Source organism: Dipodomys ordii, unplaced genomic scaffold (assembly GCF_000151885.1).
Source record: "Dipodomys ordii isolate 6190 unplaced genomic scaffold, Dord_2.0 Scaffold44, whole genome shotgun sequence".
In the NCBI taxonomy this organism is placed as follows: Eukaryota; Metazoa; Chordata; class Mammalia; order Rodentia; family Heteromyidae; genus Dipodomys; species Dipodomys ordii.
In genome coordinates, this window is record NW_012267260.1 from 8,955,800 (window position 1) to 8,983,423 (window position 27,624).

General features: G+C 57.9%; 1 protein-coding gene across 3 annotated transcripts in view; it reads left to right on the forward strand.

The window, feature by feature from the left end:
- Positions 1-26,628, forward strand: part of Tfeb (transcription factor EB) — a 44,576-nt gene extending 17,948 nt beyond the window's left edge. Inside the window, exons 1-9 of one of the 3 annotated variants that reach the window (XM_013019237.1) lie at positions 9,845-9,939; positions 19,640-19,874; positions 19,956-20,210; positions 20,546-20,626; positions 22,665-22,785; positions 22,888-22,944; positions 23,535-23,610; positions 23,946-24,093; positions 25,620-26,628. In XM_013019237.1, the coding sequence (XP_012874691.1) occupies positions 19,662-19,874; positions 19,956-20,210; positions 20,546-20,626; positions 22,665-22,785; positions 22,888-22,944; positions 23,535-23,610; positions 23,946-24,093; positions 25,620-26,096 (1,428 nt within the window). In that variant the 5' untranslated portion in view covers positions 9,845-9,939; positions 19,640-19,661 and the 3' untranslated portion in view covers positions 26,097-26,628. Of the gene's footprint in view, positions 1-9,844; positions 9,940-10,100; positions 10,207-19,639; positions 19,875-19,955; positions 20,211-20,545; positions 20,627-22,664; positions 22,786-22,887; positions 22,945-23,534; positions 23,611-23,945; positions 24,094-25,619 lie in introns of those variants that run through there. The other 2 variants (XM_013019236.1, XM_013019235.1) reach the window with 2 other exon arrangements.
- The last annotated feature ends 996 nt before the right edge of the window (positions 26,629-27,624 follow it).

Consider the following 27,624-nt stretch of genomic DNA (forward strand, 5'->3'; position numbering starts at 1 on the left):
AAAAAAAAAAAAATTAGGTGCTAGTAGCTTATGCCTTTAATCCTAGCTACTCTGCCAGCCAAGAGCTGAGGACTGAAGTTCAGAGAAAGCCTGAGCAGGAAAGTCCACAAGTGTCTTATCTGCATTTAACCACTGAAAGTCAGTAGTGGAGTTGTGGCTCAAGTAGTTGAGTTCCAGCCCTGAGCAAAAAGCTAAGGAACAGAGGGAGAGAGCCCAGGCTCTGAATTAAGTTCCTATACTGGCACAAAAAACAACAACAAAACTCCCACCACAACCAAACAATAAACGCCTACCACAACCAAACAGCTTGTCCTGGAGTTTGGAGGACGGGGGTATGGCCTCTTCTGCTGAGCTGTGGCCACCCCTTACCTGTTGCCTCTGTGCTTCTGTAAATATAAGCAAGCTGTCGGGCACCGGAGGCTCACGCCTGTAATTCTAGCTATTCAACAGGCTGAGATCTGAGGATTGAGGCTCAAAGCCAGCCTGGACAGGAAAGTCCATGAGACTTTATATCTGATGAGCCACCAAAACAGCTGGTGCTGTGGCTCAAGTGGTAGACAGTGGCCTCAAGCATGGAAGCTCCTGAGTTCAAGCCCCAGGACGGGCACCACGTGTGTGGATATAAATACATGTATGCATATGCATATTCAGATACACACATATGCATATATAAATGTATATGCACGCAAGCTAGAAGAAACCTGTACTCTGCAGACTGCTGGGACCCCAGGAGGCACCTTGGTGACAATCGGGGGCTGGATGGTCAGCATGTCTGCATCCCCACAAAGCTGCTTTATTTGCCTATTGGGGTTCCACATGTGTTTTGTCTGCCTGGGCCTCCCTTGTGGGTGACTTTCCTGGGCCCCTTCATCTGTTCCGTGCTCTTCCCTGGGCGCTGGGAAGGCACTGACTGGACTGACGCACTGTAGGCCCCGAGGACTTGGTGCCGGGCCCCCTCAGTGTGGGGCTTGGGGGGACGTTGCTCTTGGATACGGTTTTGTTTTCTTAAATGTCAGTCGTGGGTCTTGAACTCTGGGCCTGGGTGCTGTCCTTCAGCTCTTCAGCTCAAGGCGAGTGCTGTACCACTTGAGTCACAGCGCCTTTTCCAGTTTTTCTGATGATTCATTGGAGATAAGAGTCTCACGGACTTTCCTGCCCAGCCTGGCTTTGAACTGTGATCCTCAGATCTCAGCCTCCTGAGTAGCTAGGATTCCAGGCATGAGCCACCGGCGCCCGGCTTTGGGTACAGTTTTGAGCGAGGCCCTGGCTGCTCTGGTGGTCAGTCCCAGAGCTGGATGGCACAGCCCGCAAGGGAGACGTTGGGCAGAAAGGCCTCTGAGCTGCGGGGGTCAGCCGTTCTTCCCCAGTCTTGTTCTGTTTGCTTTTCCTGAAGAAGAGGGCCCTGGGGTGCATGGAGGTGGATTGGCACGAGCCCCCCATAAGCGTGCACACGCAGACACAGTTGCTCACAGGAGGCCTCCATGAAGTCCTCCGTGCTCCCAGACTGGGGCCCTACCCCACGTGGCTGCTGGGCCCCGGGAGATGGGGTCTGAGGCCCTGGAGGGTGGGCGGCCATGGAACTGCTGTGTCCATGGGGCTGGGCCCCCACTGTGACTTGGTGTGTGACCTTTGGGGAGCGTGGGCAGCTGCCCGTGGGTGCACTTGGTGTGGCTCTGCTCGGTCTGAGGGAGGGTGTGTGTCCCGACGCGGGAGCCAGGGCAGGGAGCTTTTTGTGTCAGGTGTTCTCTGGGCTGGGAGGAGAATGGAACCCCAGTGTAGCAGGTGGACCCTCCCACCTGGCCACCCCTCCACCCTGCTCACTCTTGCTGCTCCCTGGCTACGCAGCTGCCTGTCCCTGCCATCTGATGCTCTTCTTGGGACATTTCAGGGGGGAGTGGGCTGCCTCTGTCTGCAAGAAAAGGAGGTACCCCCAAATCCCAGGACCAGGCAGCCCCCATCTCAGAGGAAGTGGCCACTGAGGTCCACGGTGGGGCCTGTGGTCAGCACTTGATACCAGCTAAGTGGTTTTCCAGTCTGAGATGACATGCCAAGGATGGGGAGGGCAGCCCCACCTGCTGCTGCCCGCCTGCCATCCTGGCCGTAGCCAGCTGGTGACTCATTCTCCCCACGGAGTCACCAGCAATCCCCCCACCGGCCATCCCAGGGTCCCTGGTGCAGGCCAGGGTGGCCAAGAAGTCTGAAGTCTCAGAAAACTCACAGCCTGGCAAGTTGCAGAGGGAGGAGAGCGGACCGGGAGTGGGGTACAGGGGGAGCCGCTCTTGGGCCTCTTCTGCAGCCGGCGTCCCTCCCTCTGTCCCAGCCACCAGGGAGGCTGCAACCCCAGATTGCAAAATGGGTCCCAAATCCCTCCAAGTGAGCAGCCCAGCCAGCCGGTAGACTCAGGAATGCCCACTCCCTAGAGGCCTCCACAGGCCTGGAGGGTCAGCATGGCGCTTGCCCACCCTGGACCCGCTGTGCTGACCGGGAGGGTAGGAGGCTCTCTCCCGGGACATGAATTCTTGGCCAGAGCCCAGATGCCAGCCTGCCCAGCTCTGCTCCAGGGTAACGCTGGGTGCACACACAGCCCCATTGTGTGCTTGGGCCCCGGGCCCACCTCGGGGCTGGCACGGGCTCTATCAACAGCAGTGAAGTCCTCAGCAGCCCCAGCCAGGGCTTGAGCCTCCACAGAGGAGGGGGGAGGGGGAGGGGACTGGCTGGTAGAGGAGAGCGTCCTGAGGAGGGACCCAGGACCATGTTGGGAGTTTGTGGGAGATCAGAGCAGGGAGACCACCACTCGCAGACAGGGGCCTGAGGCCCGGGGAGGGGCATCACTGACTCAGCCAGGGCCCCACGGCTTGCTGGCATTGGAACCCAGGCTGCCTGAATGCCAGTGCCCTGAGCCACTTACCTGCTGCTCACCAGCCTCCAGCTTGGCATCCAGAGTGAGGCAGGATTCCTTCTGGAAAGTGTGTGTGTCCTGAGGGGGAGGAGGAGGAGGTCCCCCTGAGGGGGACCCCGGAGCAGTAGGTCTGGAGCCCCAGATACTTGTGCCCCATGAGGTGGTTAATATTCGAGAATGACCCTGCTAACTAGGCAGCCAGAGCTGGTCTCCAAGGTTAGGGGAGGGTCCTGCCTCAGTTTCCCCGCTCCACTTGCACCATATAGCCCTTGTGCCTTCTGAGAGGAGATAGGGATGTAAGGCGAGGTATCACCAGGACTTGGCCTGAACCCCTCTCCTGAGCGTCACAAACTTCCCGGGGGAGCCCCCTTCTGGCCCAGGCCCCCACTGAGAGGGGAGGGAGTACAGCACTTGACATTTCTATTCTGAGAGCCTGGCCTGAGCTGCTCCACCTACTCAGGTTTCCAGCCTGAAGGGGCCTGGGGGTGGGGTGGGGGGGCTGCCACAGGGGAGTCCCAGGCTGGGGAGGGGCTCCTCTGTCCCTGCCTCCTGTCCGCGCCCACAGCCAAGGTGAGGGTCCCCAGACATGACCCTTGTGGGGCTGGCCCATTTTCCATCATGGACTCACACCAGGGATCCCCTATTCCTTGTGGCTGGGTGGAGCTAAAGGCTCCTCTCCCCACTCCCCTGCCTACCCTCCTTGCTCCCTGCCTGCTTGGGCATAAAGCCTGACTCCCTCTTTCAGCACCACACCAGCCCTTAGCAAGGGACAAGGCATTCTGCAGTGACCACGGGGTTGTGAAATGCCAGCACTTGGGCCATGGGGACAGGTGGGAAGATGGAAGGGGACACCAAGTCTGGCCACTGCTTTTTCCTCCTCCTCCTCCTCCTCCTCTTCCTCCTATTTCTCTTCTTCCTCTTCTTCCTCCTCCTCCTCCTAGCAGTACCAGGGTTTAGGTTCAGAGCCTTATACTTTCTTGGCTTGCTTGCTTGGCTGGAGCTCTACTGCTTAAGCTGTGCCTCCAGTCCTGTGTTTTGCTAGTTATTTTGCAGATAGAGTCAGACTTTTCTGCTTTAGCTGGCCTTGAACTGTGATACTCCAGATCTCAGCCTCCTGAGTAGTTAGGATTTGAGACCGGAGCCACTGACACCCAGTTGTAGCTGGCTCCTTTGTACCCACCCTAGAGCTCCAGCTTCTGCGTGCCACACAAGCTCATCTTTCTCCATTCATACTTCTCCTTCTCTAGTCGACGCCTCTTGGCCTGAGGCCACCAAGGAGGTCATCTGGGTGCAGAGCCTGTGAGTGTGGCAGAGCCCAAGAGGGTCATCCCTGAGTGCCCCTACCTGGAGGCTGGTGGGGTACCGAGAAGGAGGAAACCTGGGGTGAGGAGCTCACGAGCTAGCTAGAAAACCAGACACAAACTTCTCAGTGCCTCAGTTTCTCATTTGCAAAATGAGTACATTTCCTACATCCCAGTGTGGAAAGTCCCGCGAGTGAATGCACGAAGCTCTTAGAATCCCTTCTGGATGAATGGTGATGAGCTCCCCAAAGGGTTTAGTGGCAGGGGTCATTCTGGGTATGCCACACGAGTACAATAGAAGATACCAGCAATGGTACTTCTTAGACCAGTGGCAGCCCTCCTGTAGTGTTGGAGATTGAGTTAGGGCCTCATGCGTGTGAGGCAAGCACTCCGCACTGAGCCAGCTAGGCAGAGTCTGTCCTGTTCATTCCTGCATGCAGGTGCTGTGCACAGATCTTGGCTTGAAGCTTGGAGAGTATGTAATTACCCTCAAATGGTGATCAGAGAAGGGGTAAGGTCGAGGTGGCCTGTCTGTAGGAGGAGGAGGAGACCCTGGAGCAGGGTTTCAAGAAATGAAGAGGCTGGATATTCTACAGAAGAGGGAGCCTCTAGAGGACCAGTTGGGTTGGGGTGAGTGTGAGGAGGCCCCATTGGGGCACCCAGGGCGTGGCTGGGATCAGGGGTCTTGGACCTCTCAAAGGCCCATTTTGGAGTGTGAGCCTTATCGAGGGCAAGGGGAGCCGGAGTTATGGAGCGGGAGAATGACCCCTCTTTGTCGCTTAGTCTGTTTTATTTCTGCTCTCTTAATCCTTCAGGTCTGTTTTCCTTCCCTATTTCTTTGAAGACAAATACTTCCTCCTTCTATCTGAGACACACTCAGCCCCAAAATATACCTACTCACCCCCACTCTGAGTCCCCACACTCCATCCCTGGCTTCTGACCCACTTTTCTTAGGGCAAGACTTGAGTGGAACAGGACTTGAAACAGGCAGTCAAGGCATGACCACATGGGAACTGGTTGCCATGGTGACAGGCCCTGGAGGGCCCTGCCCTGTTCTAACGTAGCCCCTCACATAGCCCTGTTCACTTCGTCTGTGCCATCCTTCTGAGTGAAAGTACAGATAAGAGCAAGAGGACCTCGTGTTCTTGTTTGTAACTTTAGTGGAATAAGATACAGAACCAGATGTGAACCATACTTCAGACCACTATTATGGCTCTGCCTTCTCCCTTGAGCCACCCATCCATAGAGCTGTACATGTATCACCCATTATTTCTTTTTCTTTTTTTTTTTTTGTTGGTCATGGGGCCTGAACTCTGGGCCTGGGCGCTGTCCCTCAGCTCTTCAGCTCAAGGCGAGCGCTCTACCACTTGAGCTACAGCGTCACTTCCGGTTTTCTGGTGGTTTATTGAAGATAGGAGTCTCATGGTCTTTCCTGCCCTGGCTGGCTTTGAACCGTGATCCTCAGGTCTCAGCCTCCTGAGTAGCTAGGATTACAGACATGAGCCACCGGCACCTGGCCCACCCATTATTTCCATCTATCCATCATCAATCTGTTCATTAATCCAGCTGTGTATTCATTCATCCACTCACCCATCCATTATATTCATCCATCTATCTGTCTATCCGTTCATCTGTTACATCCACCCATGATCTATCCATCCACCCATTCACCAACTCATCTGTTTATTCATCCATCTACCCACACATCTATTCAACAGTCCATCTGTCCCTTTATCCGTTATTTGTCCATCCACCCATCCACCCACCCTCCATCCATCATACTCACCCCTCACATATTTATTGAGCCCCTCTCCTGTGCCATGTGCAAGACCCCTCCAAAACCAACCTCATTCTCACTTTGCGTATGGAGATACTTGAGACCCCCATGAACCCAGAAAAGAATGAAGGTCACCTAGTAAGTAACAGATTCAAGATGCAGCGGTACCTGCTTTAGAACATCTGCTCTAGTGTTGACTGAAATGGCCCAAGTGGCTCCTTCTGCGAGTGCAACAACAGCTGTGTTATCAAGTGACAGCACGCTGAGGTTCTGCCCTCGCTGCAGCCTGCGGGAGGGCGGAGGAGAGGCAGCGTGGGCTTCTCATCCTGTTGGCACGAGCCAGCAGTAGCCTAATGTTGCTACCACTGCCACACACACAGCATGGAGGTTCCCTCCCAACTCCACCTTGAGTTCTAGGTACACTGCTGGCCTGACGGGTGTATTCAGCTCCACCACTCTCCGACAGGAGGCAGGCAGCACGGCACTGGCTCTTCTGTGCCTGTCTCTCAGCCTCTCCACAGTGGGGGTCTGGCTCCTGTTTCTCTGCCTTTTTTTCTAAGTCTCAGAGCTAGCAGCTCAATTTCAGGTCAAAACTGCTTGCTTGGGTTTGTTGGCCAACACAGCCTCTCTGTCTGTGTCCAAGGGGCTTGCCTTCCAGTTATCACCCCCCTGGTCATCCTCTCTAACAGGTGCTTGAGGAGAATCTTCTAGAGGCCTTGGACCAAAAAAAGGGAGCTGTCAGAATCCTCTTTGTGCACAAATGTGGTGCTTACCACCTGCCACGCGCTGGCTGGCCCTGTCCAGGCCTCGTCAGATGAGGTGACCCCTCTGTGCCCCATCCTGTCCTGGAGGTGGGTGAGGCCAATGCTGGGTGGCCCATGGCTGCAGTGTCCTGACACTGATGGCAGCAATGTCTTGACTTTTCTTCCTGTCCCTGCCCTGCCTCTCCCCTGTGGCTGCCATGTGTCCATTAGTCCATCAGGACCCGAGCTTCCTGGTGCCCTCTGCCTGTGCGTCCAGCAGGACAGGTGTAATTACTAGGCACTGGGGCACCCGTGTTTTTGTTTGTTTGTTTTAGTTGGATTAGGTTTATTAATATTTTTACTAGAGAAATGTTAAGGCCTTCTTTTTTTTTTCTTCAAATTCTCTATTGTGATTAAGTGGTTACATAATTTCCCAAATTTCACAATATTGTGGGATAGTGATGCTTAGTTAAAGTCACAAACACATTCTGACTTTCATGGGGCAAATTGTCTATCGTGGTCTATAACATTTATGAGTTCTATGAGCTTTGCAATACAGTTATTTCTTCCACATTGGGTGATATGTACATTGCTTTTGTTTTGCATAGCGTCAGCTGGTCCCTCTTTCCCACTTGCTCCCTCCCTCCCATCGCTGCCATTGAGTTGCTGAGTTCATTTTGATCAATGTCCAGTGCAGCTGATGGGTCCCACTGTTGTATTTTTCCCTGATTCCCTCTAGTTCTGTGTCATCCTCCTGGTTTCCCTCTGCCATCTATGTGCTCAGCAGCATGGGGTTATTTAGTAGTGATTCGACCAGATGAGTGGAAGCCCTTTTGTCTTATCACTTCCATTTTGGATTTAATATCCACTTATCAGGGAGACCATGTGCCATTTGTCTCTTTGCTCTTGGCTTACCTCACTCAACATGATGTCTTCTAGCTCCATCCATTTCCCTGCAAATGCCATTATTTTGTCCTTTCTAATGGCTGCATAATATTCCATTGTGTATAGATAACACAATTTTTGGATCCATTCATCTGTGGTGGGGCATCTGGGTTGTTTCCATAGCCTAGCTCTTGCGAACAGTGCTGCAATAAACATGAGGTGCATGTGTCCTTGTATATTGGTTCCTGTTGTTCAGGGTAGATGCCTAGAAGTGGTATGACTGGGTCATAAGGGAGGTCAATATTTAGCTTTCTGAGGACCCTCCAGATTGCTTTCCAAAGTGGTTGTATACGTGTACATTCCCACCAGCAGTGTAATAGGATTACTGTTTCTCCTCATCCCCTCCAGCATTTGTCATTGGCTGACTTGAGGATGTGGGCCATTCTGACTGGGGTAAGGTGGTTGTCTTCATTTGCATTTCCTTCACAACCAGGGATGGTAAACATTTCCTCATGTGTTTCTTTGCCATTTTTATCTCTTCTTCTGAGAAGTCTCTCTTTAGTGCCCTTGCTCATTTAGTAATTGGTTTGTTAGGTTTGGGAGGGATTAGTTTCTTGAGTTCCCTGTATATATTGGATATTAACCCCTTGTCTGATATATTGCTAAGTATTTTTTCCCAGTTAGTTGGTTGTCTTTCTAGCTTGGTTGCTATCGCTTTAGCTGTGTGTAGAAAATTTTTATTTTAAGGTAGTCCCATTTGTCAAGTCTCTCTCCAATTTGTTGGGGGCACCAGTTTTGTGAGCTCACCCCTCTGTCCCTGCTGGCACCTATTTCCTGGCCAAGGCTTCCTCCATCTCCACCTGTGCCCATTCTGGTCTCTACCTCCAGTGGAGGAAAGGGCGGAAGGTAGAAGAGGGATTGGGTGTTTAGCGGAAACTCCCAGCAAGGACAGGAGCCAGGGCGGGGACAGGACTGGGCCTAGGACTCACTGGACAGGCCCACCCAGCCTCCCCTCTCCTCCAACCACCTACAGGCCTTGCCCTGAAAACACCAACATCACTTGCAAAATGCATGTGGGGAACTGGCCCACCTCATGGCCTCTGCCACTCTCCCCTGCTTCCTCGGGGCACCCCCACCCTACCCACTGGGCCAGATAGACACCCAGCACCAGCACCAGCACCAGCACCAGCCGGCCTTCCTCCAGTCTGCTCCTGGCTGCTGCTGATGGGAGGGCTGGCCCGGGGGCAGGGGGTGAGCCCGGCGTGGCGTTGGAAGGTACGGCTTTCTGTTCCTGTCTCTCGCTCGCTCGCCCAAAGCAGCACCAGGCGGTGCTGTGTCCAGCGCTCAGGCTGTCTCAGCCTGCCACCTTAGCCCCGTAGGGGAAAGTGAAGCAGTTGGAGCCCTAGAGCCTGGAGGCAGAAAGGCAGGAGATAAAGATAATTACAGGGGAGAGCAGAGCTACTGACGCCCTACCCCACCCAAAAGGCACAGTGGGGACCTTCGAGGGCTCTGTCCTGGTCTGGGCTAGGGTCTCCCCGTGGGGCCTGAGGGCAGGGCATGGTGGCAGTGTCTGGATTTTTGCAGTTCTAGGCCACTTCTCGCTAGGGAAACAGTGGCATCTCCTGATGGTGAGAGGGTTCCCAGGCATGGCAGCAGCAAGGCTAGACTGTGGGTCTGTCAGCTGATATCACGGGGTGGGGTGGGGGGACCCGATGGGCTAGCCCGGGATAGCCCTGCAGGCAAGGTCAGGAGCTTCTAGTTTCTCCAGACCAGCTCTAGACACTCCAAGGGAGGAGGGTCCGGTAGGGGTTGGGGGGGGAGGGGTGAGAAGAAAAGGGCCTCTGGGCGAGGAGTTCTGGGCCGCTGCCTGTGGTCGTCCAGTGGCCTCAGCCGGGGCTGGCCGCCCTGTCCCGCCTCCACCAGGCGTGAGTCAGATCGAAAGCAGAAGCTGCCAGACGTGGTGCCGGGTGAAGTGAGGCAGAACAGCTGTGCTATTTTGGAACCTGGTTAATTCCCCCTGGTGCCCCACCACCTCCCCGCGCGCAGGGCTCCTCTGGCTTTCTCAAGGGGATGGTTGGGATGGGACTTGATTCCCCTGTCATGTATGTGGAGGGGCTTGCTAAGACTTCCCCTGCCTGTGCTGGCTTCTCCTGGGCCAGCTCCCGTGGGTGCGGTGGTCAGAGCGCCCTCTTCTGGTGAGAGCTGGCAGCGGGGTGTCTCTGGCCATCATGGCGAGCTCCTGGCCTTGGCACCACTCCCCCTTGCCCATCTTTCACCACTCTCAGGCGGGCTGCCAGCTGTCTCTCCCAGGGAGTGAGCCGACAAGAGCTTCAGGTGCGAGCCGCCGCGCGCGCAGTGGAGCAGTGGATCTCAGAGGGTTGGGAGGGATTTCCGGATCCGGAAGGAGATATTTTGGGGGTTGAGGGCCTTTCCAGAATCTGTGAAATCGCATACTCTCTGACAGCCCCAACCGACTCCCTGGCCAATAACTTTCTCTAGGCCCGCAAGGCCTGCTTGGGGTTCCACCTTGTACTCTGTGTGAGGCTTGTGTGCGGCTTCACCCGGGAGCAGGGGGCCCCGCAGGCTGCAGTGGTGACAGAGGTGAGTTTCTGAGCTGGAGCTGGGGACGTGGGAGGTCCGGGCTGCCGCTGGTCCCTCCTCAGGGTGGGGCCGGGGCTCCTGCCTCTCCCAAGGCTTTGCCCTTGTCCTGTGGAAGGGTGGGCCCGGAGACCATCCGGCCTCAGCCGTGTGTGACCCCGAGGTAGAGCCCCGCCCCACCGCCCTCCCTGCTGCCCACCCTGCCCCTCACATCCTGCCCTGGTATCTGTGTCCTGGGGAAGCAGGGCCAGTGCCCAGGTGACCAATTCAAATCTAAGGCAAGCGTGACTGGATTACTTGTTGCTCGGCAATGGAGGCAGGTGACAAGTGAGGAGGTGTGGGGGGACGAGCGAGCTCCCCGCTCTGCTGTGGGATTTGACGCCTCCAGCCTGGATTGCCCCGGTGCCCTCCGTTCTGTGTGGCCTGCTGTCTGCTGGAGCTGTTCTTCAGGCGGTAAATCCTGCATGTGACAGCGGGCCTGTGTGCGAATGCGACGAAGTGAGCCTGTGAGACTCTGTGTTGTGTATGTGTGTGTGTGTGGGGGGGGTGATGTGTCTCAGCTGTCTATCTGCTATCTGGCACTGGTAACGTCTCAGCTTCTAGGCCCTTTTCCCACGGATCCTTACTGTGGCCTCCTGCCTGGGTTCCAGCCCTGGGCTGAGGCAGCCCGTGCAGCCGGGAGGCCTGCAGCCTTCCCCGGGCCTCCACCTCCACTCCTGAGCCTGACAGTCAGGGCTGATTGCCAGAGCTCACTGTGGGGCTCACGGAGCCCTGCCTGTCCTTTACAGTATCCCTCTCCTTCCTCCCTGGCCTGGAACTCCCTCTCTCCTCCCTCCGGTCACTCTTGGAACCAGAAGGCAGAGAGTAAAGTGTCTTTCTTTACTCTGCCCACAGATGTCCCTGGGTGCGTTGTTAAAGTATGAGTCTGCCTCCTTGGGGTAATGCCAGGCTGTGGGTCGTCTTCGGGATCCCCAGTGAGCTGGATGGGGCTCTGGGAAAGGGGAGGAACACTCGTAGAGTGGCCCTGGGTCATGCATATCACATGCCATCTCCTGAACTGCTGGGACCAAGGTGGTATAACTGCCATCTGTTGTACAGATGGGGAACTGAGGCACCTGCCCACTGTCACAGCGTGTAAGAGGCCAGGCCATGCTCCCCTGAACTCAGAGGCCGCCTCAGCCAGCTGTGCAGCAGCATCTGTCTACATTACAGTGTACGGTGGAAGAGGGGGGAGGCGTGGTTGTCCTCAAGCAGGACGAGGCTTTTGTGGAAAAGGGGACCAAATGGGAATTAAGAAGTCCTGAGTTCAAGTCCCAGTACCTCCACAAGGGACTGGATGGAGAGCAGTTCTGGAGGAGGCAGCTATGTTGGGCTGGTATCCTGCCCCCAAACTGCGTAGTTTAAGGTCTCCATCACTCCCTCCTCACAGACATTTCCAGACTGCCTGCCGGGGCGCCTGCATTCTAATGCGCATGTGCAGTCAGACCAGGCCCTCCACTCCAGGCCCACCACCCAGTGGCTGCGTGACCCTGAACACACTGTCAGCCTGCCTGTACCTCACTGGCCCCCTCTATAAGGTGGAGGGTGCGTTTGTCCCATTCACTGGCAGGTGGGGTGGCTGCAGGATTAGATCAGTAATTCAAATCAGAACAATGGGCAGCAGAATGATTAATGCCTCCATTTGCATCCTGGAGTCTTCAGCTCAGCGTTTGGGACTTCCTGCCATGGTCACTACTCTTACATTCCCTCTTTCCTGTCTGCTTCTCTCCTCCAGTGTCCAGAGCCAAGCCTGCGGCCCGGGAGGAAGGAGCTGCTCTGCAGGCCTGGCTCTCTGCATGCTCACCCATCTCCCACTCAGGCCCAAGCAGAGGGGAGGAGAGGCCCAGGTGCAGATGGGTCCCTGAAGGCCTGGAGAGCAGCCACAGAGCTACAGCCTTGTCATACTCCGCTGCAGAGCCTCCCTTGGGCTCTTCTTACTAGACACCCAGGGGCCAGAGAAGGTGGGACTTCCCTGAGATCACCCAGCACAGAGGGGGTCTTGTCTAGGGCACTTAGGTCAACCCCGCTCTGGCTGTGGGGCCGAGGGGGGCCTCACAGAGCCGACTTACTCCAGCAGGCCCAAGCTGTCACCCAAATCCACAGTGGCACGAAATGGTCCAATAAGGGGGGAATCTTAGGCCTTATCTCCCTGGAGAGGACTCGTCACCAGCGGCCTGGCCTGTGGGCTGTGGACGCTGAGCTGCTCTCCCTCATGGGGGTGGAGCTTGTAGTCTCAGTCTCTTCCCTCTCCCTGAAGCCCCTTTCTCCTTCAGGGAGCCATTTCTGCACTAGACCCCACCCCTGCCTTCCCACCACTCTGGTCCTGAGCCGTACTCTGGTCCGTGCGATGGCATGTGCGTGTGACAGCTTGATAGAATTCTCCCAGGGCCTGTCATGACCCATGTAACTGCCTCAGTGGGTCCAGACATACACCGCCCCCCCTGCCCCCCCCCCCGCCCCGGCTCCTGGGCACGGATCTCCTTAGCCGTTGAGTGTCTGCAGGTGGGTTCAACCTTCACCCAGAGGCATCTGGGAGGTTGAGGGTACTCAGGCCGTTCTGGAGACCCTCTGTAGGGTTCACCGGAGGTGGTGAGGTACGAAGGAGGAAGGGCTTGGATCGTGGGGGACGCACTGGGAAGATCTCCCCTGTGGTCCGCTGTCTCTCTCTCTGACCGTGGCACGGGAGAGACCTGTGCCCCAGACCTCGTTCCCTGCGTTCTTGTGGCGTGATCTCAGCCCAGCCACGTCGCTTTTCCTCTCCTGCCAGTGCTATCGTGTGTCTCATAAAGTGGCCACGGGATGGAGGGGGGCACGCGGGGCCTCATGCCGGTCCTGTGCTTGTTCAGTGCCGGCTCACGGTGGGGACTTGGAGTGCTAATGAGTTGTCCTGGGCCAAGCACAGGAGGCTCTCGAAGTCTGGAGGGCCCAGAGAAGAAAAGTGGTTTTTCTGGAAACTTCATTATAGCTGCGGAGCCTGGTAGGTAGCCAGGAAGTGAGGACAAAGCAGAGTGGACACAGGCAGGGCTGGTCAGGTGAGCGGACAAAGCCCAGGAGGCATCCAGGGATGCAGGCTGGGCATCCTGGCCCCAGCCCAGCCCAGCCCAGCCCAGGAGAAAGCGGCCTGCTCCGGCTGCAGGGAGCCCACATGGGGCTCTGTTTCCACAAAGAACTCCAGGGGGGCCGGTGTGGGGTGTCCCTAAGTGGGCTTGGATGGAGAGGCAGGATGGGGACCCCACACTCTCCCAGAGCCCTTCCCCCCAGGATTCTGAGAGAGATATGGCCCTGCTGGCCCCTGGTATTCGGGTGACACCCCTCACCCCGCGGGGGAGCCGTGACTGCCTGTGACATGCAGTCCTTGTCCTGCGGCTCAGGGACTGTGCGGACAGACGTTGTCTCCCAGGTCATGAGACTTCATTCACCTCTGCCATCAGAGGGGTTCAGAGAAGACAGAAGAAACTCCAAACCGGGCACTTGAAGGCTGGGAGGCCTCGGGGGGTCACGGGTCCCGTCCTGCTGCGCCCCCCCCCATCCGGGAGGCCTTCCGCTGGCATCAGTTGATTTCCCCAGGACAGCCTGGGCAGCGCCCGCACAATGGAAGGTTTGTAAGCGGTGCCATTAGAAGACAGCGTCTTCCGATCACTCAGGCACCGACGTCACAAATGGTTTAAACAGGCGTCCCGGCGCTGGGCCCGTGAGCTTTGTTGTTTCAGCCGCCAGACCATGTGCTTGTCTGGGACTACAGGAAATTATCTCTGCCCTTTGAGGAAGGGTAGTGTTTTCTTATTTGAGGACTTCACCCTGTGCAGGCCTTGGGCTGGATGAAAGAGATCAGCTGCTGAGACCCTTTGATGGCTGGGGATGTCTTCAAGGGACTCCCTAAAATCAGATATCATAACCCATTGGTCTCAGTGCAGGATTAAAGCCAGACTCGCCGCACCTGGCCAGGGCCGGACTGCCAGCACGTCGTGTTTAGCTTCCAGTTGTTAGCTGTGTGATGTTTAGTGAGCGACAGCCTCTCTGTGACCTGGTCCTCATCTGAGAAGCCAGGACCGCAATGGTGCCCATGTTACGAAACTGCCAAAATAGATAATAGTGCCTGGGGCTGGGAAGGTGGCTCAGTGGTAGAGTGCTGGCCCCGCATGCATGAGGTCCTGGGTTTGATTCCTCAGCACCACATAAGCAGGAAAAGCTGGAAATGGTGCTGTGGCTCAGCGCTAGCCTTGAGCTGAAGAGCTCAGGGACAGCGCCCAGGCCCAGAGGTCAAGCCCCACGACTGACAAATAAATAAATAAATAATAGTATCTGACACTCACTTGGTAGTGAATAAGCTTTGGTTGTTAGTGAAAATTATACAGGGATGAAGCCGGGCACTGTTGCTCATTGCTCTGCTGTAATCCTAGCTACTTGGGAGACTGAGATCCAGAGGATCATAGTTGGAAGCCAGCCAGGGCAGAAATGTCCATGAGACTCTTAATTTCCAAAGCAACCAGCCAAAAGCTGACCTGGAAGCTTGGCTTCATCTGAACAAACAAGGGAGCAAGGGAGCTAACAGGTTCAAGGCCCTGAGTTCACACCTAGTACTGCTTCCCATCAAATGTATAGACAAGGATCATATGTACATTTGTTAGAGAAAAAGAACACTAAGCCAGGTCCCAGTGGCTCACACCTGTAATCCTAGCTACTCAGGAGGCAGGAAAGTCTGTGAGACTTTTTTTTAATCATGGGGCTTGAACTCTGGGCCTGGGCGCTGCACTGCTCTTCAGCTCAAAATGAGCGCTCTACCACTTGAGCTGCAGCACCACTTCGGTTTTCTAGAGGTTTATTGGAGATAAAGGTCTCCCGGACTTCTCTGCCTGGGCTGGCTTTGAACCATGATCCTCAGATCTCAGCCTCCTGAGTAGCTAGGATTGCAGGCGTGAGCCACCGGCGTCCGTCTCATGAGATTCTTATCTCCAGTTAACCATGAGAAAACCAGTTGTGGCTGAAGTGGTAGAGCGTTGGCCTTGAGCTGAAGATCTCATGGACAACTCCCAGGCTCAGAGTTCAGGCCCCACAACCGACAATAAAAAAAAAAAAAAAGAAAAGAAAAAAAGAAAAGAAAACACTATTCCATAAGATCCAAACATACATACCACTCATCCTTGTGTCATTCAAAGATAAATGGGTCTGTGTATTTTCCTGCACATATTGTTACATAGTGGCAAGCATTTTCTTTCTTTTCTTTTGTTGGTTGTGGGGCCTGAACTGTGGCCCTGGGCGCTGTCTCTCAGCTCTTCAGCTCACAGCAGCGAGCACTCTACCATTTGAGCCACAGTGCTACTTCTGGCTTTTTCTGCTTATGTGGTGTTGAAGACTCGAGCTCAAGGGCCTCATGCATGCAAAGCAAACACTTTACCACTGAGCCACCTTTCCAGCCCATGGCGAGCATTTTCTTTTCTTTTTTTTGGGGGGGGGGTCCGGTTGTGGGGCCTGAACTCTGGGCCTGGGCGCAGTCCCTCAGCTCTTCAGCTCAAGGCTAGGGCTCTACCACTTGAGCCACAGCACCACTTCCAGCTTTTTTCTTTTTGCTTATGTGGTGCTGAGGAATCGAACCCAGGGCCTCAGGCATGCAAGGCAAGCGCTCTACCACTGAGCCACCTTCCCAGCCCAAGCATTTTCATATAGAAGTTTATATCCTACTTTTTGTTACAACATGATGTGTTTATAGTGAACCCAGCAATCCGTTTTTGCCAGACATTGAGCCTATTTTTCAATCTTTTGTTACATAATGTGTAGTGTATCTGATCTACACAGATGCCTATGTGCCTGTTTGTGGTGATACTGGGCCTTGAACTCTCCCTTATGTTTTTCCTTACAATCTGGCACTCTACCACTTGCGCCATGTCTCTAGTTCCTGCTTTGGCTGGTTAATTGGGGATAAGGGTCTCTCTGATATGTCTACCCTGACTGGCTTTAAGTCTGGATCCTCAGATCTCAGCCTCTTGAGTAGGCTTATAGCTAGGCTTCTAGCCACCAGCCACGGGCGCCTGGGTGGGTTCCGAGGCTTTTTAACATCCTAGATGAACTGGGTATGGCTTGGCAATTTGCTCCCTTCTTCTTTTAAACTGTTTAAAGTCTGTCTTCCTTCTTGAGTTCTAAAAAGTGAAACAGTTGTAAGTAGCAGCTGGACAAAAGATCATAAACAAGTTACTCCTGTGTCAGCAACACCTGCAACAAATTATGGCACATTCCTCGCCCCCCAGGCCCTCTGTCCCAGCCCCTCCCCGGGCTGACCCGGATTCTGACTTCTCTAACACTGTAAATGGGTCGCGCCTACTTTTGAACGTCATATACAGCGAACATACGGTGTTCTGGGCATTCTTCTGTCTGGCTCCTCCCTCATGTGAGGGACTCGCGTGAGCGTGGCTGGCCCTGTCTCTGTGGGGGAACATTCTAGGGGAGCCGTGTCACACCTTCCCTGTCCCTTTCTCTTCAGTGGACATTTGGGTAGTGTCCAGTCTGGGCTCCTGTGCACAGGGCTGCTGGGAACATTCTAGTGGATGACCTTCAGTGAGCACATGGACGATCACCGGGGCTGTGAGCAGGAGGGGAGGAGCCTGACGGTGGCCTGTGAGGGTTTCCAGTGTCCTCCATGTGTGTGTGTGTGTGTGTGTGTGTGTGTGTGTGCATGTGCACGTGCCAGGGCACTGCCCCTTAGCCCCACGAGGCTCCGTTGTTTAGAGTAGCACAGGGAAGCACAGAGAGGGCTAGTGACTGTGTGAGGTCACCCAGCCGGGGCTTGTGCCGGTGGGGCCCGTGGGTCTGGGAAGCTGGCAGGGCTGAGCTTGGGCTCTGCTTTGGCCGAGGCGGTGGGCTGGGAGGGTCTGGTGAGCAGTGGCGGAGCCGCAGTGGGCTCCGGTGCCGATGAGCGGCCGGGCTGCTTGGGGCCGGGGTAAAGGAGGTGCCCCTCGTGGGTCTGCTCTGGTTCCTGGGAGTGCGCACATCAGACCCTCCGGCGGGGGTCTGCAAGTGGGGAGCTTGGCGGGTGAGCCCGTGCCTGGGGCTCCCCAGCATACTCCCTCGGCTCTGGACCTCCCCCCCCCCAAGTCTCTGCCTTCACCTGGAGCAGGATCCCGGCCAGCCCGTCCTGCCCGCCCCGCGGGTGCACATTCAATTCCCGTCTCCACCCAGCAGCGCCCAGGCAGCTGAGGTGGGCGCCGCCAGGGCCCAGCACGACTCCCGGGACAGCTGGCCCCCCCAGACCCCACCGGCCACCCTTTGTCAGGAAACAAGGGCCTCCTTCTCCCCAGCCCTCCCTGAGGTGGCTGGCACGGCCAGGCGCCCTTCCCCCTTCCCTTCCCCACCAGAATGACTGAAGTCAGATGGGGGGGCTGCCTGGCCGCCAGGGTTCGTGGCTGGCTGCAGCTGGTCAGCCCTGGGTCTGTAGGCCAGTGTGCGCCGTGGGCTGTGGGGGTCCTGAGACAGGGCCCGGCCTCTGTGGGGGCTGCAGGGGGGGGCTGGGGAGCTGCAGCTGCACCGCTGCTGGGTGGGGGAGGGGCGCGGGCATCTGGGCTGGGGGCTGGGGGCTGAGGGGAGGACCATTTCCTTTTTTTGTTGTTGATCTTCAGAGGCACGGCCTCCCTGCCTCCTGGGAAGGTCGCGTGGATGGTGGGAGGAGTCAGGATGGGGGTCCTGTGGCTGGAGCTCCACTCTTGATGAACCACCTATACCGCCAGGCACTTGTTCCCTCCCGGTCCTGTGTGGAGCCCCTGGGGACCCCTAGCGCGGGGCTGAGGACCCACGGCCTGGGCCACCTCTGCGCGTGCCCGGTGCGCCACGCGCCCTTTCCCCAGCCTCCTCGCGTAGACCCTTTCCAGGTGCAGAAACCAAGCTCCGATAGACGGTCGCCCAAGCTCACACAGCAAAGCCCAGAGACAGCACTGTAGCATGCCAGCCCAAGTCCCGGTGCCCACCGTCCACGCGCCCATCCCCCACTCCCACCCAGCCTGCCGGCCTCGCTCCGTGAAGATTGTGCTGCTCCTACCAAACCCCTGCGGTCCCGCGCACAACACTCCCCGCTCCACCCCCCACACCCGCCCCGAGCCTCAGCCTGAGCCTCAGCCGCGGGCGCAGCGTGGCTCGAGGGCAGCTCAGCCAGTGAGGGGGAGGGGCTGGCCCAGGGCTACCTTGGGAGCTGGGGACCGAGGGCCCTGTGGCAGGACTTCCAGTGACTCACCCTCTTCCCCTCGGGTCTAGGCTTCTGGGCCTGGGTCACACCTGTCCTGTCCATCCATCCCTCTGAGGGTCAGTGACGTTGGGCTTGGTGGAAAGCTCTCTGGAGCTCTGGGACTACTCTGTATCTACCTGGTTCATGAATAATGTTTCTTCTCTGTACACATTGCCTTAGCTCTTACTAGGTCCTAGTGGCTAGGGGCCAGAAGGTAAACAACCAGCGAAAGCCTGCCCCAGGGAAGTTTGCATTCCTAGTAGGAAAGGCCCAGACAATGAATGGAAGGAATAACAAAGGAAAAACTCCTGGAACATTAGAGGGCAGTTAGTGAAGTAGGGAAATGGAAGAGGGGAAGGGCTGTGGTGGCCCGAGGTAGGGGGCTGGCAGTTTTGTTGGTTTTAACAGAGTGACCAGGGAACCTGGCTCTAAGGTGGCATTTAAGCCCTGGAGGCAAAGGGGTGAGTCTTGATGGTATCCAAGAAACAGCATTCCAGGAGGTGGGAGCAGCAAGTGTAAAGGCCCTGGGGTGGGAGCACATCCCAAGTGCTTGGATTTCAGAGGCTGGAGGTGTGGCCTGAATACCCAACAAAGAGGGAGGGGAGGTTGGGGAGGAGAGCTGGGGAGGCTGGTGACTGTCTGAGGAGGAGGCCTTTTGGGCTATGGTAAGGGCCTTGGGTTTTACTCTGGAGGTAATAGGAGCCATGGAGAGTTCTAGACAGAGAACAGGTCAGGAACTGAGCTGGGTGTTTATAGGATCCTTGTAACCACTGACTTGTAGTGTGTGTGTGTGTGTGTGTGTGTGTGTGTGTGTTGGCTGGAGGAGGGAGTCTAAGGTCTGGAGGCTGGAGAAGGATGGTGTACTGAGGCTGGGCTGGGGAAGGACAGCAGAGGTGACCACTGAAGGATGTAGCAGGGGTAATGATGCAGGTGTGACAGACAGACTGACAGATGGACTCCAAGGCCAGGCTGGCTCCAGGTTTGGCCGGTGGTCAGCTGCGTTGGTGAATGAAGAACCAAATCTTTTGTTCTGGTCCAGGAGGCAGGAATTTGGACTCATGTCCCGGCTCAGTCCCCAGCTGGCTCGGTGGCCTTGGGCTGGGCCTCGTCCGGGTCAGGGACGCCGTACGGTGTGTGCCGGCCCCTCCCGTGCACCCGGGACCTCACGGACCTGTGTCTCCTGGTCCCCAGGGAGCCTGCGCCCGCAGCCGCCATGGCGTCGCGCATCGGGCTGCGCATGCAGCTCATGCGGGAGCAGGCGCAGCAGGAGGAGCAGCGGGAACGCATGCAGCAGCAGGCCGCCATGCATTACATGCAGCAGCAGCAGCAACAGCAGCAGCAGCAGCTGGGAGGGCCGCCCACCCCGGCCATCAACACCCCCATCCACTTCCAGTCGCCACCACCGGTGCCAGGAGAGGTGCTGAAGGTAGGCTCCCCCCCCTTCCCACCCCCACCCCGTCCCCGCCTGCCTGCTGCTGCTGCCAGCCGCCCACCTCTCTCCTCCCAGGTCCAGTCGTACCTGGAGAACCCCACCTCCTACCACCTGCAGCAGTCCCAGCACCAGAAGGTGCGAGAGTACCTGTCCGACACCTATGGGAACAAGTTCGCCGCCCACATCAGCCCCGCACAGGGCTCCCCGAAGCCCCCACCCGCCGCCTCCCCCGGAGTGCGGGCAGGACACGTGCTGTCCACCTCCGCGGGCAACAGCGCCCCCAACAGTCCCATGGCCATGCTGCACATCAGCTCCAACCCCGAGAAGGAGGTAAGCAGCACTCCCTCGCCTCCGGTGCCCTGCAGCAAGCCGGTGGCAGGGGCTCTGCCCAGAGAAGCTGGGGTGTGTCCCCAGGGAGCCCCCTAATGAGGAGACACCCTGGCCTGTGTCCGCTCAGTTCGGGGAGGACAGACCGGCACAGGCCAGCCGGGCTGGCTGCAGCCATGGGTGGAAGGTGTGTCTGGTCAGGGAGGCTGGCGGGGAGGATCTGGTCAGGCCGCCCGCTGAGCTGGGGGAGCTGGGCGGCTCCTGGGCAGCGGAGCTTGGCTTGGCGGGAGACCCTTCCAGGCCGGCGGCCCTGGCACGTGGACTCTTGTCTTTTGCAGTTCGATGACGTTATTGACAACATCATGCGGCTGGACAACGTGCTGGGCTACATCAACCCCGAGATGCAGATGCCCAATACGGTACTCCAGCCGGGCTCGGGCACGGCGGGCACCCAGGGAACCGCGGCGGCTGAGCCTGCCCAGAGCTCACCTGGGAGCTGCCATCTTGGCAGGGACAAGGGTCACCTCCCTCAACTGCCGGCCGGGGGCAATCAGAATTATGAATGAAGGCTGGTGGCTCACACCTGTGATCTTAGCACTCAACAGGCTAAGATCAAAGGATCACAGTTCAAAGCCAGCTTCCAATTAACCACCAAACAAAACCGGGAAGTGGCGCTGTGGCTCAAGTGGTAGAGTTCTATCCTTGGACAGAGAGACGCTTAGGGACAGCGCCCAGCCCTGAGATAAAGCTCCAGGATTGTGTACACATGTGCAAGCGCATACACACACAAATTATGAATTAAGGTGTTTCCACCCGGGTTGTCTCATGGGGCTCCGGAAGAGACGGGAGAGGCAATAAAGGGGAGGGGTGGCTGGGCTGTTTCCAGAGTCTCTGGGGGGGGGTGCCCTGCCTTTCACCAAGGCTTCTGTGAGTGCACAGGAAGCCCCTCTGGGGGTGCGTCAGTCCCCTGCTCTGCCAAGCCTTGTCCCCAGCCCTAGGACAAGTCCCTGTAACAGTGTCCTGTAGGTGGCCGCTGGACTCCCAGGCAGGGATGGCAGGCAGGAAGGCCCAGGCTTGGGGAATTGGTTTCAGCCATGACCTTCCTTGAGAAGTCCAGCAGCCACGGAGCCCTTTTGCTCAGGTGTGAGACGGTGCCGCCATCTACCTACAGGATTGTGGGCAGCTGAGAAGAGGCAGGACAGAGAGGGCCAGCGCAGGCAGGGACCACGGGAGTTGGCTCTGAGCAAGCAGGGCTCCTTTTGCTTTTCCCAGTTCCTGGGGTTTGAATTCAGGGCTTTGCACTTTTCCAGGCAGGACTCTTAACACTTGTGCCTGCTTCTAGCCCTTTTTTTTTTTTTTGGGTCCGGTCGTGGGGCCTGAACTCTGGGCCTGGGCGCTGTCCCTCAGCTCTTCAGCTCAAGGCTAGCGCTCTACCACTTGAGCCACAGCGCCACTTCCCGCTTTTTTTCTTTTTGCTTATGTGGTACTGAGGAATGGAACCCAGGGCCTCAGGCATGCAAGGCAAGCGCTCTACCCCTTAGCCACCTTCCCAGCCCGCTTCTAGCCCTTTTTGCCTATATGATTTTTGAGAAAGGTCTCACATTTTTGTCCCAGCTAGCCAAGACCGTGATCCTCCTGTTAATGCTTTCTGCTGTCGCTCCTGGCTCTCCTCCCCGCGACTCCCCCCAGGCCCTCTGACTTCATGAACAGAGTGGCGCACTACCTCCAGCCCAGCCTCCCACCATGCCTCCCCAGGAAAGTTCTCAGTTTCCGCCTTGGGAGTCACAGCCAGTCCTCAGCCTCCACTGCCCTGGTGACATTGCCCAGCAGCTCTCGGTGGGAGCCGGTACAGACTAAGTGACTTAGTAGAAGCTGGCCTGGACCAGTTGGGTCCAAACCTGCAGCTAGCAGCTTGGAGGAGAGGGGAGGGGCGGAGGCTGTCCCATTGTTCTGGTCTCTCACATCTCAAGTGCATTGGGCGTGTACTTGGGCGTGTACAGGCCTATGGCTTGCTGGGGGTGGGGAGAGTGTGGGCACCCGTGTGTGTGTGTGTGTGTGTGTGTGTGTGTGTGTGCGCGCGCACGCGCGCGCGCGCGCCCACGTGTGCACACACAGGACCGAGAGACAGAGCTTGTGGGCACAATCAGGTATCCCGAGAGCTTCTCAGCCCAGCCTCACCCCTCCTCTCCCTCAGTGGCATTCCATGCCCCACAGGGAACCATCCAGAAAACCCTGAGCAGATTAAGCCCCTCCCCAGGGCTTTGCTAAACCCAGATCTCTCCATTGGAAGACCCAGCTCCTAAGGGCAGGGCAGTGTCAGGCTCAGCTCTGAGTCGCAGAGTCACTGGCTGGTTCAGTGCAGGAACCCCTGCCCCAGGGAAGATGGGCCCCGGAGGGAGCTCCCCGCAGGAAGGGGAGCCCCACTCATGGAGCCCCTCCCTGCCACGCCCTCCACAGCTACCCCTGTCCAGCAGCCACCTGAACGTGTACAGCAGCGACCCCCAGGTCACGGCCTCACTGGTGGGTGTCACCAGCAGCTCCTGCCCCGCAGACCTGACCCAGAAGCGCGAGCTCACAGGTACTGCTGCCCTTCCCTGCTCCAGGGCCCTGGCCTGGCCTTCCCTCCCTCCCTCCTTCTCTCCCTCCCTCCCTGCACTTCACCTTCTTTCCTGACCCCCAGATGCTGAGAGCCGAGCCCTGGCCAAGGAACGACAGAAGAAAGACAATCACAACCTAAGTGAGTGCTGCCATCTCCCTCCTAGCTCCCACGTGGGCTGGACAGGGACACACACACACACACACACCGACCCCCCCACGTGGGCTGGACAGGGACACCACACACACACACACACACACACACACACGTGGGCTGGACAGGGACACCACACACACACACACACACACACACACCGACCCCCCCCCACTGTTCTAGAAGCCTCTCCAGGCCTGGCCCCTCTTGTCAGCCCCAGCGACGACCCCATGGTGGAGAATGGCGACTCCATTCTCTGCCCTTCGGTTCTTTCTAGGAGGGGTGGGAGGAGCTACCGGGGGTGGTCCTGAAATTCCCAGGTGATGGGATTGATTGTGATCTTCTGGGCGTGGGGCCTGGGTGTGGGGGAGGGTCATTGCCCCCCGGCAGTTCTGGTTCCGGTTCTGTCCTGTGGGCTGCTGGAGGCTGCCCCTTCCTCACCCCCCACCTCCCAGAAGCGCCACATCTAAGCTGCAGCCCCGGACACGCGCTCTGGGACACACGCTCTGGGCCCGGCTTCTCCTGGGCGGGTTCCCACGCTTCTAACCGCACCCTCTGGAACCCCTTTTTGCCTGCAGTTGAGAGGAGGCGGAGGTTCAACATCAATGACCGCATCAAGGAGTTGGGGATGCTGATCCCCAAGGCCAATGACCTGTGAGCAGAGGGAGGGAGTGGTGGGGGCAGGGGGTGGGGGAAGCAGCCGGAGGGAGTATCTGTCCCCAGCCCCATTGGGTGGCCAGAGACAGAGGGGACTAAAGTCACTTCTTGGAGCGACGCGTTGGTTGTTACGTGTTGCTGAATCTGGAGAGCTGGGGCAGGACCTGCAAGCTTGCAAGGGCAGCAGGTCAAGGCTGCAGTCCAGGGAGGCTTCCTGGAGGAGGCACTGCCGGGAGGGAGGGCGCGGCCAGGTGTCGGGGTGGTGGGCTCCGCGGGCGAAGCAGCACCAGTGGGCGGTGGGCGGGAGGCTCTGACCGTGGGTGTGACGGCAGGGACGTGCGCTGGAACAAAGGCACCATCCTGAAGGCCTCGGTGGATTACATCCGGCGGATGCAGAAGGACCTGCAGAAGTCCCGGGAGCTCGAGAGCCACTCGCGGCGCCTGGAGATGACCAACAAGCAGCTCTGGCTCCGCATCCAGGTCTGGCCCTGAACCTGCACTTCCCCTGGGAGCGGTGACCCCAAGCCTGGGCAGGGGGGTCGGGAGGAGGAGATGCCCCTGGTCAGGGTCTGCTTCCTTTAAGTGACACGTGCCAGCTGCAGATTCTGAGCCTCATTCTGCAGCCCAAGCTTGTGGCTGGGCACATGCAGAGCTGGCCCTGGCAGTCTGGCATGGCTCCCTGGGTCACGTGCCACTTCTACAAGCCAGTGCCAAGTTCCTGTTGCCCCTGACCTCAGGGAGGCGGGGAAAATGCAAACCTGCTAGTGATGCGCGGGATGGGATGGGATGGGAAGGGACGGGACAGGATGGGATGGGAAGGGTTGGGTGGGATTACCAGGCCCAGCCTGCTGGCCAAGCCTCAGGCTCTGCATCTGTGAGTTTTGATCAGACTCCTCTCTCCCTCTCTTTTCTCTTCTTCCTCTTCTTCCCTTCTTCCTCCCCCTCTGTCTCCGCCTGCCTCCCTCCTTTCTTGCAGGCCTGCAGTTTGCTCTCCCCCCAATAAACTCTTTTTTCTGCCTGAAAAAAAAAAAAAAAGAATGGCCAGGTGCCAGTGGCTCACGCCTGTAATCCTAGCTACTCAGGAGGCTGAGATCTGAGGGTCATGGTTCAAAGCCAGCCTTGGGCAGGAAAAGCTGTGAAACTAATCTCCAATAAACTACCAGAAAGCTGGAAGTGGTGCTGTGGCTCAAGCGGACTGTAGCTTTCCAGCTTCTGTGTCTTTTTTTGGGGGGGGGGTTTCCAGTTGTGGGGCCTGAACTCTGGGTCTGGGCGCTGTGCCTCAACTCTTCAGCTCAGGGCTAGCGCTCTACCACTTGAGCCACAGTGCCACTTCTGGCTTTTTTCTTTTTGCTTATGTGGTGCTGAGGAATCGAACCCAGGGCCTCAGGCATGCAAGGCAAGCGCTCTACCACTGAGCCACCTTCCCAGTCCTGTGTCTTTTTTTTCTTTTGCATGGGGCTTGAACTCTGGGCCTGGGTGCTGTTGCTGGGCTCAGCTCAAGGCTAGTGCTCTATCACTTTGAGCCACAGCACCACTTTTGGTTTTCTGGTAGTTCATTGGAGATAAGAGTCTCATGGACTTTGCTCTGTCTGGCTTTGAACCACGCTCCTCAGATCTCAGCCTTCCTGAGTAGCGAGGATGGCAGATAAGAGCCACTGGCGCCCGGTCTCAGCTTCTGTTTCTCCAACATGAACAATCAAAGTCTCATGAAGGGAAACTGATCCTTATTCGTCGCCGTGGCTTCTGGTCATTTCTGTGCCTATCTAGTCTAGACAAGTCTGCTCCCAGTGAGAGCCCAGAGAGGGCGCTGGTGCTTTCGCATTGCACGGATGAGTCAAGACTTGCAGCGTGGGGAGGCGCTGGTCTAGACGCGCTGTCCTCTCTGCCTTCTTCAGCTGACACTTCTGTGGTGTGGGCTCACAGGGGCGGGGGGGGGGCTGGGGAAGGAGGCCATGGGGTGGCTGGTACCATGGTGTCCTAGTGCTCTGCGCCCCCCTCCCCTGCAGGAGCTGGAGATGCAGGCCCGAGTGCACGGCCTCCCCACCACCTCCCCGTCCGGCATGAACATGGCGGAGCTGGCCCAGCAGGTGGTGAAGCAGGAGCTGCCTGGCGAAGAGGGCCCGGGGGAGGCGCTGATGCTGGGGGCTGAGGTCCCCGAGCCTGAGCCGCGGCAGGCTCTGCCTCCCCAGGCCCCGCTGCCCCCACCCGCCCAGCCCCCGTCGCCATTTCATCCCCTGGACTTCAGCCACAGCCTGGGCTTTGGAGGTGGGGGTGATGGCCCCGCGGCCTACCCCGACCCCCTGGGGCCAGAGCACAGCTCCCCATTCCCCAGCCTGTCCAAGAAGGATCTGGACCTCATGCTCCTGGACGACTCGCTGCTCCCGCTGGCCTCCGACCCCCTCTTCTCCACCATGTCGCCCGAGGCCTCCAAAGCCAGCAGCCGCCGGAGCAGCTTCAGCATGGAGGAGGGCGAGGTGCTGTGACGCAGTGCCCCGCCCCCCGCGGCCTGCTCCACGTGTGAAGTAGCCGTCACTCCGCCCTCGCCCCCCGCGGGCCTCACGGGACTGGGGGCCTCCTCGGCAGCACCCGGGGCTCAGCACCCCCTCGGGTCACCCTGTCCTGGGGCTGGCTGGGAACTGGCTCTCAGCCCGACTTCTGGAGGGGACAATGACAGGGAAGTGGGGGGCTGGGGCAGGCTAGGACTTAGCTCCTGGCGGGAGAGTCCATCTTCTGAGCCTGAGCCCCTTCCCCCACGAAGCCCGGGAGGAGCAAGGGGTTCGGGACGTGCCCTCCCTGACGCAGCTGCTGGTCTGCAGGTGCCCAGGCTTGCCTTCTAGGGGTGACCACAAGCCCGTCCCCCTGCCTGGTACTCCCCGCCCCTCCCCCTTTGGTGCTAACAGCTCTCCCCTGGGTGGTGTGAGGGGTTTGGGTTCGGGGTTGAGCGCGGGACCGCTGCGGAAGAGCAGCTCCCCTCCAGCCCCCACGTTGTGCCTTTAGTAAACACTGTGCTTTGTACCTGCTTGTCCTGTCTCTCTGCAGTGGGCTGGCACCAGCGCACTCGCCCCGTGAGCCTCTTCCGGGGCTCAGACTCCAAATGTTCCTTGAAGCAGATTGGGAAGGGGTGCAGAGAGAAACCCCAGGTCTTCAGCTCTGTCCTTGGGTGTGCTGCCTCCTTAAGGCCACAAGATGGCGCTGTTGCCACACTGGTGTGCGCCTGCCGCTGGGCCTGGGAGAGGGAGGAGGATGTGGGGCGGGAGTGGCTCTCCTTGGGCTCTACGGTCACATTGCCCCTGCCCTGTTCTAGTGACTTCTTTCTTGAGACACCCTAATGGGGTGCGGTGGCCAGCCTCCTCTCCCACTGGGGGCCTGGGGCAGGGCAGGCTTCCTGGAATGCTGGGCTGTGTTTGGGGTTGGGGGAGGCCCCACTCTATCATGGAGGAGGCTGGAGCACAGGGCGAGGTGCGGTCCCTTCCCAGCACTCTGCCTGGCCTGGCCGTGGGAGCCGAGCAGATCCTCTGCTCCAAGGTTCTGGGAGGTTGGGATTCTTCCCAGGCTGGGCAAATGGGCTGGGGCTGCAGGGGCGCCCAGTGGAGGCTGGGCCCCAGAAACTAGCCGGAAGAGATTTCTCAGCTTTGCCCAGGTCCCTCCTGACTTTCTAGAGACCAAAATCACTTCCCCGTCCACAAGACCTTGAGAGGCTAAAGAGGCCTAATTAAAGAAAAAAAAAATCTCAGGATGGAAATGGTTGAGGGCAAGGGCCCGTGCAGAGGAGGAAGGTGGAATCCACGCTGAGGAAGCGCTGCTGCGGGCGCTGTGGTGGGCTGGCCCGGCGGGTGGAGGCTGTGGGATTCAGGTCAAGGTCACATGGAGTCCTGGATGACCTTGTCCAGCCTGAGCCAGCCAGGGCCCCAGGCTCCTTGCGACGCCAGGTCCCAGCCCACTGCCAGGGAAGCCGGTCCCCCAAGGGCAACCCCCCCACCCCCCGGGTCAAGCCCTGGCTGGTTGGAGGGA